The sequence below is a fragment of the Amblyomma americanum genome, chromosome 1, assembly GCF_052857255.1.
Source record: "Amblyomma americanum isolate KBUSLIRL-KWMA chromosome 1, ASM5285725v1, whole genome shotgun sequence".
Taxonomy (NCBI): domain Eukaryota; kingdom Metazoa; phylum Arthropoda; class Arachnida; order Ixodida; family Ixodidae; genus Amblyomma; species Amblyomma americanum.
The window spans coordinates 360,326,917-360,339,104 of NC_135497.1; the positions used below are offsets into that span (position 1 = coordinate 360,326,917).

General features: G+C 49.7%; 1 protein-coding gene across 1 annotated transcript; it reads left to right on the forward strand.

Annotated features, from left to right (window-relative positions):
• The first annotated feature begins 3,521 nt into the window (after positions 1–3,521).
• Positions 3,522–11,178, forward strand: LOC144100787 (uncharacterized). Its single transcript, XM_077633642.1, has 3 exons — positions 3,522–4,002; positions 5,994–6,209; positions 11,054–11,178. Exons 1-3 carry the CDS (start codon positions 3,649–3,651, stop codon positions 11,162–11,164), a joined length of 681 nt encoding a protein of 226 aa, XP_077489768.1. The 5' UTR covers positions 3,522–3,648; the 3' UTR covers positions 11,165–11,178.
• Positions 11,179–12,188: the final 1,010 nt, after the last annotated feature.

Sequence of the window (12,188 nt, forward strand, 5' to 3'; positions counted from 1 at the left end):
CGACGCGCTCACGCAGTGCCGATAACCGATTCCGGCCGACGGTCGGCGACCGGAGCGAGAAGCTGCTCTGTTCTCACCCCAACCAAGCCCGGCTACCTGTTCGCCCTGCGCGCTTCCTCGAATACAGTGCGGAAAGTGAAGGACCCATCCTTCTCAAGTGTGCGCGTCGAACACACCTGCATGCGTGGTCTCTATTGCTCGACCCCTGAGCTCGCATGCGCCGGGTGTCCCGCAAACTAGCGCCCTCTGATCTTTCCTGCCACTTTGCCTTTTTCTTTACCGCCTTTCTGTCAGGTCGGGGTTGTCTGGGTCTTAACGCTGGCCGATGCCCTTTCAAGAACCACGCTCCTCTTCTGCTTGGTAGACGCGTTTTTCTCTTTCTGTTACTGCGGTCACCTTCAGAAGCACCTGCGCGTGCCGCCTGACTAGTAACTGTAACTGAAAATTTACAAGGTCCCATGCGGGAAGTCTTTTCTTCCCCTTCTGCCGCACATTTATCTATGCTAACGTTAGCACCTGTCTGCGCCCCTGGATTTAGGGCTTGACATTTCAACCGCTTTTTCTTGGTCCTTGCCCTATACCTTTTTTTACGCCTAGACACTTCTGTTTGCGCATCCTGACTACAACTAGATTCATCTAGTTTTCTGCTCCGAGACCATTATCCAATTGCAAACTGGCCACTTTGCCTTCGCAGGTCAGTGTCAGCTCCACACTGCTGATAGGCGGACCTTCCGCTGCCCCCGAGTTGGGTAGTTCGCTTTCCTGAAGGCAGTCCTCCACCACCCGCTTATCGGCCTGAGCGCTTACCCCTGAAACGCCCTGCTCGTCTGCAATTGAGCTTTCGTCCTCTGTCTCAGCGTGGCTTTTGATACTGCGTTTCGACACACTTACAGCTCCGCAATCTTCATGCAGGTTGTGCGCTGTTTCACAATAGTGTTTTACGTCGTCACGTCTGTTCAACTGAAACGATCCGGCCTGACTCGCTCTCTCTGGAGTCTTGCCTCTCGAGATCTCATCTTCCAGTTTCTTTAGCTCATACGCGAGCTGTAATCTTCTGAGCTCCCGTTCCTCCCGCTCGGCCGCTAGCCGTTGGCTCGAATTTTCCTCTTGCTTTCGCTCATCTTTTCTTTCGCTCTGCATTGAGGAGCTCCCACGTATCGATAATTACTCCTTCCTCGGCAGTTTCCAAGAGCAATTTGCAAATGTTCGAGTTTTTGATCTTAACCCCTGCGTCTACACTCAACTCATCGCACAAAGACAGCAAATCGGTCCTTAGCAACTTCATTAGATCCATGTTTGCTGCTCTGAGCCTTTTCTTTGCTGAACAACTGTTGACGTGAGCTACGCACACTTGTCTCACTGAACAACTTCCCTCGATTCCCAGCAGTTCAAAGTATTAACCGAAACATTTGAAGCCTGGCGAATGTCAAGCAAAGCTCAAGCACTCACCCGAAGAAGCAACACCAAACCGCATGGTCGGTCCCACCGCTGCCACCAGTTGTTGGAGATGAGGGGTCCTTGAGTGAGCTGACTCAGCGCCACAGGTCCCTTCTCCGAATGACGTTGTCGGACTTGGTTAGGAAGCAAACTGTACAGGGGGTTTATTTTACATTATTTACAAGATTTAGGAACCCATTGGAGGGTGATGGGGGAAGGTCGGAGGATCTGAGAAGATCTGAGGATGATCGAGGATTCCTTTTTTCCTTGTACTTATATTGACAGTTTCTCGCATAACAACAGCACGTCCGACTTTGACAATTTTATAAGGTCCATGACAACGCCTTCTCCGCTTTGGCAATGCTATCTGCAAAATGTCGTGAGATTACTCTTTCTCAATTGACAAACACTTCCCTGTGACTCTAGATTATTCGCTCAAAATCTGAAGCCTGACGAATCCTATAGCAAAATGCCGAAACGCTTACCGGTTGAGAAAGCACGATGTCGCACGGTCCATCCCACCACTGCCACCAGTTGTTACGTCGGGGTGGCTGCTGTCCCAATAGCAGGCCACCGATTTTGGGAGATTGCGCTTCGATCCCACCACTGCCACCGGTTGTTAGATGTGGGGCTTCTATCCCTTAGTAGGGAACCGGTGTTGGGGGAATACGCGTCGATCCCACCGCTGCCACGAGTCGTTAGAGATGCGGGCCCCTGGTTCGCCTGTGCCGTCTCTCGCCAAGGTCGGTGTCCCCGGTTTCCGGATCGGGACTCTGCTGTTAAGGGGGGACGAAGAGATGAGAGGGTCTTCGAGGGGGAGAAGAGACTGAGAGGGTTTATTTACATTTTTACATAGTTCGAAAGAGTGAATCGGGAGCTGACGATCACACGCCAGATCGCTGCTTAAATAGGGTCCCCTGTTCCCAGGTCTTTAGTTGGGGAATTTAGTTCATTAAAAATGCGTCCAATCACTGTGACGTCGATCACTTGTCCAGTCTTTAGGGTACACCTTCCAGGACGCCCCCAACAACACACTCTTGCCACTTCTGGCAAGTTATGGTCCGCGCTGTCCAGGCAGCAGTGATGAATAGCCCGAAGGGGGCCCCATGGCAGCTTCGAAGGTCAGTCACCTACACTTCACAGCGGTAGTGTGGGAACGAAAGGTTGCCGCTGCAGTTTGCAGAAGGTTCAACGTATAAGGAAAAGCACTTAGTCTAAGACGAGGTTGTTTTCGAAGCACGAGGATTCCAGCGTTGTTGGCTTAGTCAAACACGGCCGCATTTGCCACGGCTCATTTGCAGCCCCTCGCCGTTCGCCGGTTCCCCCGCCGTCCCCTCCGGGAGAAAGACGTCGTAATGTCCCGGGTGGGTTCGGCGTTGAGAACAAACGACAGGTTCACCAAAGCCGTTCTCAGGCAGCGGACGGCCGTTTCACCCCGTAAACAGCAGGGGGGGGGGGACAAGGTCCTTTGTAGACGCCATCACCTGCATTCGTGGCGCCGCAACCCCGTCGACCGCTCTTTGAAGCTCCTGTCGATTGATGACTCCCAGTGGCTTGAATATTCTTGGCATGTTGGTGTCTCCAAACGTAACATTGCGTAAGAGCCAACCCCACCGCGGTGGGTGAGTGGTTAGGGCGCTCGACTACTGATCCAGAGTTCCCGGGTTCGAACCCGACCGCGGAGGCTGCGTTTTTATGGAGGAAAAACGCTAAGGCGCCCGTGTGCTGTGCGATGTCAGTGCACGTTAAAGATCCCCAGGTGGTCGAAATTATTCCGGAGCCCTCCATTACGGCACCTATTCTTTCTTTCTTTCACTCCCTCCTTTATTCCTTCCCTTACGGCGCGGTTCAGGTGTCCAACGATATATGAGAAGATATTGCGCCATTTCCTTTCCCTAAAAAAAACCAATTATTATTATTAAGAGCCATGAAGAAGAGGAGACAGAATAGAAAGAAAAATCACTCGTGCCCACGGGTTCCGCCCTCCTCGTGCTGCATTCGGTGATTCGAACGTAGGCACTACGCCGAGCAACCCTTGTTTAGCGGCGAGCAGCCATGAACAGTGCCTCTTTGAACACCGCTTCTCCCGCTCGTGCTCTCTCAACGTCCGCAGCACCGTCGGGGCTCCCGACTCCTCGGCGTTGGCGTGGCGTCGTCGAGAAACGGTTCTCCTCCTGCCTCGGGAACTCCGGCTACGAAGCGGGCTCGGCGATGTGGTCAACTGGGCGGCCGCCGGTCTCCGAGCTCCGCCTGGGCCTCGTCGTCTCGGTCCGACGCTGCGGCAGCAAACACGGAGAATCCCGAGGTGATGGCGGCCGCCGCCACCGGACTGCGAGTCCCTGGCCACCGAGGCTACACAAACCGGAGAGCGGCAAACCTGGCGGAGCTATCAGCCGTCCGCCCGTCGACCACCACGGTGCTTTGACGGCGAAGGCTTCCCAAGCAGCACAAGTAATTGGCCCAACATTGGAGCCGTATTGGCAAAGGCCGGCCCTACAAAAGACCAGGATGGGACTATCCTGTTGCAATATTTTGGCCGATGACCTGTGCGGCTTGGGTTATCTGGTGAGTTTTTTTTTACATCGGGCAGGATGTAGAAATTGCAATATTTCTCCTCATATATTGGTCGTAGTATTTTTTCAACGCTGTCCATTACTTGGCCATATAGTCATATTTGAGAATGTGAGCCGCGAGGAACCAGTGATACGTAAAATCTATTTTTCTGCAAACGGCACTCGTCGTTCTTAGACAGTTCCGCATGTGCTTAGAAATCTTCATGCGCAATTAGCCATTGACTCGTCTACTTTCTCATGTCCTGTGACCTAAAGCTATCTTTTTCAGCCCAATTTCATCAGTCACTTTTCTGACCAATGTTCGCACCAGCCGCGATCACACGCACTCAAATTTTGCAACCCTGAAAATTTCGTGACTTAGGAAAGAGCAGATCATCTTTCCACAGTCAATTCTGGTCACAGATCAACGCGCCGCGTTCCGCTCTCCTTCTGTCGTCAGCAGCAATCTCATTATCCCCACACAGCGTCATTGCTTCTTCGCCAGGAGAGCAGCTAACACTGAAAATGTAGAAGCTCATCCTTAGGGTACGACGCGTAATCAGAGCTAAACAGTGGATTTATAACCGTGGCGTAATCAGCACCACCAAAGATAACACGCATGACTGCTGCTACCACTCAAGCATTAATATCCTGATTACCATATATAAATGATTGGGTGCGTTCATCGCTGAGGACCAGTCTGTGCTCTGAACCACTGTCCGGGTTAGCGCATCCGGTGCGAATTCTGTTCCCATGTTGGCCTTCCCCCGAAGCGGTAGAGTGGCCGTAGGGGACCGTGCCTCAATCTGCAGCTTTGTATATTGGATGCACATGAGGCTCCAGAATAAGATCGGAAGCACTATATAGTGCATGCACATGAGGCTCCAGAATAATATATGCGGACAGCCGACGACATCGACGAAGCAAAACAGCTAGAATCAGGCTAGTAGAGCTAGCTCTGTAAATGGAAGCGCTTGTTGACCTGCGGACAAGTTGCAGTGAGCTCCCGCATATACTTGGGAAAGTATCCATCTACTGTGATTCTCTAAAAACGCCTTACACCTCTTCATGTTTAGACATGTAGCTGGTGCTGCAGTGCCCCATACATTCAGTGATTACATGTACTTTGCTAGAGCGTGCTTATCAATACTAAGTCACTCCCTGGAACCATAAGCACGCGTCTTTATATCTCGAATCAAATTCTTTTAGCAATGCAGAACAGCCAGCTCCAACAATTTGAATTGTGTTGCCTCACGTAAATGCTAGGCTGGGGCTCTCAAGATTCAACTCAACTAACCCGACTTGCAGAGCGGTTTACAGACAATTTTGTGCAGTAAATTTTTTCTATGTGTTCTGTATTTACTACGCTTTTGCGGTCGGAGGACTAGTAAAGTACGGCTGCCAGCCCCATTTACAATCCCTCTGAATGTCCTTCTTATTGCCCAAGAAGCGCACATGCCGCACATTTGCAAATGCATTTCTTTCTCAGCCCTGCCTAATGTGAGGCTGGATGCGGCCGACCTGCATTCGTGTTAATAACCCGTGGAACCGTTAGTGATCTTTAAAACCGTCGAGGACAAGAAGTTGCAGGACCGCACTGATATTCTAAATTTGGAGCATGGGATGAGTGGCATACCCCGCCCATCGGCAACTAAGCAGGATATAACCAAGAGCGGGAAATAAGTCCCTGAGTAGCATCTGTGACAGTGAAAAAGATAATCGATCTGGGATCAACCGACAACGATCCAGTGATGACAGAGGAACTATCAGCGATGAATCGGAAAATGTTGGGGAAAGCTCTGAACAAAATGTTGGGGTCCGGAAGGCCCCTCGACCACTTCATGGTTTTTCATTTCACCCTTTTGCAGCTTCTTTTTTACGCCTAGGAACTACTGTTTCGATTTTAAGACGCGAATGTTTGAGACAGTTCTATAGCTGATTTATATACGCAAGTGCTTCATTGGACGTCATTTTCTACTATGTCTGACGCAATCAACGGCTCAGGCTTGGCTCACCGGCGTGCGGGGAGCCAGAACTGTGTCTGCTGTTCGCCGAAATTTCGCGGAAAGCGCCATCGGCTGCGCCAGTCACCTCCGCAACCACCACTGCAACAGGGCTGGCAGGGCGCCAATGAGGAGGACGGCTCGGACGCAGCGGCCGAGGCTAGAATCACGGGTGTCTCGCCTGTGCTGCTGCTTCTGCTTTGACCCGCACAATTTCGTGAGTAGCATCTCTGATGCGCTTGCATAGTGCTCCTCAAAACTACAGTGAACGGAGTCATAAGGTTTATGATCACGAATGCTCGACAGATTATCCCCTCCTCCGCTGCCTGGCCAACCGCAGTGCCCAGTTTTGGTGCACGAAATAGAGTGGGTTGTTATCAATTCGATAGAAGCTGGATACACGCACTTCGCATCCAAGCTTGACCGGAGGTGCCGTCTTGCGCCCGCTTCAACATTCCCTTTCAAATTCCTTTCGACTGAATACAGGACGGGCAAGAGACATGGTGTGTTGTTTGTTTCCCAAGAAATGACTATAATCAAACTGACGCAGGAAAATGGCTGGTGTGCAATGTAACACATCAAGGACGAAGAGAGGACGTAAGACTGCAGAGCTGTGGTCATCCCGTTCTCTTTTCTTTCTTGGTGGGTGACGCTATACGCCAGCAATAAGAGACTTACAAACGTGCGTATCGCTGCTCCTGCGCATGTGCAGGTTGCTCTAAGGCCGCTAGATGGCGCCAGGTGGCTGCTAGCTGCGCGCACGCCTGCCGCGTTGCTTGCGATCAGCACGTGCGAACTGTCGGTGGGCGGTAGGCGGTAAGTAGCAGCGGACGGTGCGCGCTATGCCAGAAGTCTCTATAATGTAGCATCCAACCGCTTACCGTTATCAACAGTGAAATGTATTTTAACACAGGTATGAACCACCGTTGAGGTCTCAATTTAGGCGCCGCGTGTTTCGAAAAGGGAAATTTAGAAGAAAAATAACTATTTTAAATCATGGTGTTTTCTTAGCGTATGGTTTGCTTGCTGCACTCACTCCATTGGCTCCTCAAATCACCCGTTCATGGCGGTGGTAGGTATATAACCAGGGCCTTTCGCTTTTGTTCACCACGGCCGCTTTAGTTGTGCTTGCTTGGCCTTTATGTAGCGTTTGTTCCTGCGTTGAAGGGCATGCCTCGGCGTCGGCCTCGGCGTAACGAAGCGAATGAGAGCATTGGAGGATGAAAAAGAGAGAACGCAGAACGGAGCGGAAAAAAAACAGACGGAGATAGTGAAGACAGCGCGAGGAGAAAAGCAGTAGCGTGAATTCAGGTCACGCGGCAGCGCGGCGGCCGGCGGCAAAAAAGTATTCATTGCGGTGCTCCAGACATGGTTGGAGAGTGTATTTGGGAAACAGATAATGCATGATATATTTGTAGCTTAACACAAGTTAGAAGGAAAGGACGACATCCTGTGTTCGCCCCAGCTACTGGGGAAATTTATTCCGAATAATAACAGTATGCAAGTACCTTCTTAATGTACTGTTAAATGTGACTGCAATCATTTTATGTGTTTATGCAATTTAAATTGCGCTGTGCTTCGTAGGTTGCGGCTTAATTTGCTTGAAATGGTTTATTTTTCGTGCTGAAAATAATTATTTTATTTTTAGATGGATTCATTGTCAGTCCGTTTGATCGTGACCACGAGGATATATTAATCAGCGGGCTGCGCCTGCGGTCGCCTATGGTTCAAAAACGACAGCAGCTGCGCTCACAAATCTTATTACTGCGAAGCTCAGTCGTCGGCCAATTTTCGTTCCCCTCATCAAAAACATTTTTTTTCGTCTTGTTCAGAAGCTCAGCTGACGCAGGGGCTGCGGAAAGGAAACTCAAACTGAAAGTACCTAGCAGTTGTTTCGTTCTTTCTGACAGTGATGTTTCGAAAAGTATGAAACATGTGAGGCATATTTCAATTGTACTGACAGGTGTCTCAACAGATGTTGTCTGCCGCGCGCAGCAGAATGCTGTGGGATGTCGTCGGTTTCACTTCTTTGCATGTTTCGTCCTATAATGTGCGTCTGCGTTCTCTCCGCAATCATTTGTAGAGCCGAGCCCGGATATATCGAATTATTAGCGATTGCCAACACACACATTATCCCTTTGAAAGTCCTGTGTGAAAGTACATGGAAGTTGCGCACTATATCGAACTCCGATTTTGTCGGTCATTCGCTATATCGACCTGCGCCCCGCGCCCCTCCAAGTGGCGTTTCTCCTAACGGCGCTGTTTCATCACTTTTCGCACGTCGAAACGGGTCAAATTCTTGGCATTGGGCATCTGCTGGCAGCGCTATAAATTTGAAGCTGAGTGTTGAGGTGAACGTGTGGTCTGCTTTTGGATGGCCTTCGGCCTCTTGCACTCGTTTTTCACGGAACAGCGTTTTCATGCGGGGTAGCCGGCATAACTAAATACTAGCTGCGGCCGTGGCTTCTCTGCTGAAAGGTTTGCGGAAACGAACTGTACCTTAATTTTAATGCGATTTCTTTTTTCTGGAGTGCGCTGGTAACAGGAATAGACGTCATCTGCAGTAGCTAGTTTAAAGCATTGTCCGCTACATCTTTGATGCGTAGTAGGTTAGGCCTAGTGAGGTGTGCGCTTCCAGAATTGCGTCACTGGCATGCCTGTAATGCGGTCTTATTCTAAGTTACAGATTAGCATATCTATTACCATTTTTATAGATCGAACTATATTGCGTTCTCCTTCGATCTCGATATATCTGGCTTTGACTAACCTTGTTTCTCTCTTCGGCATATTAGCAGCGCAAAAAATCACACACAAGAGAAGAATAAACACCGAGAGACACGCAAAGACGGTGTCTATTCTTCTCTTGTGTCTGTTTTTTCGCGCTGCTGCTATGCCTAAGACAAGTTACCAACTCGTAGCACGCCGCTCTATCACATGATCCTCGCGTCGCGTGCGCAGCATTTAGTTTAGTAGGCGGAGAAGTAATGAGCGGCTGTATCACAACGTTTGACGTGGACACAGAGAAGGAGGGTCCAGCCGCTGCTAAACAGGGGTATAGACAAGAGAATATTAACTCTTCCGATCCTGAGGTTGTCGCCTGGCACTTGGCTACTCAAGAAAGAGAATGAGCATAAGAAGGGGAAGAGAGCAACGGAGACACCCGAACAGAGAGAGGAACGGCTTGCCAAACGGAGATGCCAGACTGCCAAGCGAAATGGACGGCACATAGCCGCCGAGATGGGGTCCAATGTCTCTCATTGCTAAACATAGTGACCACAACAAGGTCAGCTAGGGAAACGTGCCTCTCGCTACGTATATCCTGTCATAGCCGAGCTAAGCCACTGCTAATTTTTTCGTGCCTAGCCGTTCCGAGCGACTGCAGCAGAAATACGTACAAAATTCAGGCAATTGAACACTACTTTACACGCTCGCCTCTCTCACATACATCAATGAATATGATATCCGGCATTCTCTACTGCAGTATGGCTCAGCATCTAAGCTGCTCATATGAATTTCCAGACAACTTGGGAGAGTGTAAAACACAAATCCAGGCGTTCTTATTACTGTTACCACGCTGAAGCGCATAAAAATCATAGTATTGCTAATCGAGCGCGCTTAGTTTTCGGAGGAATTTTTTTTAGTACTCCAGAGTTCTCAATGCAGAGGATAATTTGGTTTTAAAGAGCGAGTGCAAAGTAATACAACAGTCGGAATAATCGGCGCAGGCTTCCGCCAGAAAGCTCGTTGAACCCACCAAGGCTGAAACCTCTCGCTGAGAAGTAGTGACACTCAATGCTTTTCTAGTTTTTAGCAACATTTATAACATGCTCCAATTTTCCCCGAATTTTCGCTCAACCAATTCCCAAGGCCCTTTCCCATGCCATGTTGGCTCACTTCAGTGCAGAATGGTGACATTTTTCTGCCCGTCAATATCTCGTCAAAGGCTTGATTCAAGGTCCCAGTTATAATTATTTGGCGTTTTTCGCTGACTTGTGCGTTTTCGCCGGCAGTTTTTACCTTTAATTGAGAGCATGCGCATCGGATACATGAGCCAAACGGAGCCAGTGAAAGCAGGAGTACCCAGACAAATTAAATACTGAAGCAGGCAGCTCGACATTTTGAGAGAGCACCTTGCAGAAATGGTTTTAGACTGTCTATAAACTTGTTATGACTCTATGGCTTTTCTATAGATATTCCTTTGTCTCTTCATAGTCTATACAGTTTACATAGACCAAAATGTACTAAATGTGTATGCCCATAAATCTTTAGAAAGTCTATACACTGTCTATAGGATTTGTATTGCCTGTAGACTTCTCTAGGATTTATGTATAGAGACTCTATAGACTTTGTAGACAGAATCTATGGACAGTCTATATCTATGGACAGTCTATATCAGGAATCTATGGACTGTTTAAAGAAATTTTTATAAGGTTACAGGTGACATTGGGGACAGAATAAAGCGTGATATACGCCACAGATATCTTTACAACTTAGTTCCTTTCGAGCTTTTTTGGAGTAGTTACTATATGGAGCTGGTATTTCTCATTATGATATTCAGTTTAGCAATGGCTCTTTATGCACGTACTGCATTATATCGAGACGCAATCTTTTTCCACAAGACTGTAGCAAAACTTCCAGGGATGCTTACGGGACGGTTGTACAATATTATGGTTCTATTATATTTTTAAATTCAACTGGAACTGAGCAGGTTTTCATTTCGACCTCTAGAAATTGCAGCCGCTGCGGCAGCCGCGACGAGTAGTGTTACCTACTGCTGCTTTTGCCCGCCCACTAGCAATACATGCCGAAAGCTATCTCTGCAGGGGATTAGCGAAAGCTGCTCGAATATCGGCAATGCGGTAGACTGTACGCGCAAATGTGCTGACCCCCCCTCATCAACTTACTTCTGTCAGCCAAAGCCATATTTCGCAAGTGTGTCTGTTTTCCAGATCTCAAGAATTACGAAATGCTGCTTCCGGAGAAAATATTTTACAGTAGCTGTTGTTTGCCATGCAAACTATTTCATGTATTTAGCCTCATGCACTCATTTCTTCTACGCAGGTCGCAGCAGGACGCGCTTCACCCGGTTCGGAGTCTTCTTGTGGCTGCCTTGTGGGTGAAGGCGGTACTTTTGAGGATTTAGTACCAGGACTTTATATTACCAGTTATTAGATGTCTATTTCAAATGGAAGCGTATATATAAAGCTCTTAGTGGTGTTTCTTCATTAAAACTCTTAAGAATCAGTGGCATCTTTTAAAGAAGCACGTGGGTTTCTCAGTAGGCACAGGCCACTACCCACCGCGTGTTTGAGCTTCGCGCGAGCCAAGGGCCCCGATCAGCCGTCACCACACGCACCCTGAGGCACAGCTGCGGCGGCGTTCAACCTCTGCAGAGAGGAGAGCGGCTCGCCGCAAGAAGCAGGCCTCCAAGTTCACAAAGGAGACATTTATTGACGCCGTCCTCCAGCGGTACACACACACAATCAACAGTCACCCCGTCCCGGGGCGCGCTCAGAGCAAGGCTCCGGTGCGCGCTCGGGGCAACAAGAGAAATGCGCGCCGCTAGCACGCCGCTGCAGGAGATTGTCCCCGCGGCAGTGCTGTGATCTCTCTCGTGTCGGCCGTTGGGCCGTTTGCGAGAGAGAGTCGGCAGTCAACGCAAGGTGCGCCTGTCAGAGGTCGTTGGACCCCTGGACAGGCTCGAGCCGCGGCGGATCGAGGACCCACGCTGGCGAGCTCGAGTATGAACTGGTCCGAAAGGCAGAGGAAGGCCCGGACGAACAGTAACGTACGCACCTTACGCTGTCTCGGAGGGGGCCTCTCTCTCTGGGCCCCGCTCGGACGGTCGCGCGCCGCGCGACCCCCCCAAACGGGTTCCGAATTCCCGCCCAAAGTCACCAATGGCAAAGGTCCTTGGGAAGCCGGGGGCGGAGCTGCGGCCGAATGACAGCGATTAGCCACCAGCCGTCTCTCTGCCGCCCGAGGCGGGAGAAAGGGAAAGAGAGCGACGCGGGATGCCGCGCAGACGCCACGGCTGGAATCTAGCAGGCTTCCCACATCCTCCTCTCCTTAAATACCCTCCTACCCATCGGCGAAAGCGTGCGGCAAAATAAAAAAATAAAAAATATTAATCCATATAAAACTACCACACTTCAGTTCCAGCCATAACAGAAACGACAAACAAATAAGAACAGAA

What these genes read in the sequence shown, in the direction of transcription:
- LOC144100787 (XM_077633642.1), top strand. Translation starts at nt 3,649, where the DNA reads ATGTGGTCAACTGGGCGGCCGCCGGTCTCCGAGCTCCGCCTGGGCCTC. An exon ending in TGTGCGGCTTGGGTTATCTG is followed by an intron (nt 4,003 to 5,993) that starts GTGAGTTTTTTT and finishes TCAACGGCTCAG; the next exon opens with GCTTGGCTCACCGGCGTGCG. An exon ending in GCTTTGACCCGCACAATTTC is followed by an intron (nt 6,210 to 11,053) that starts GTGAGTAGCATC and finishes TCTTCTACGCAG; the next exon opens with GTCGCAGCAGGACGCGCTTC.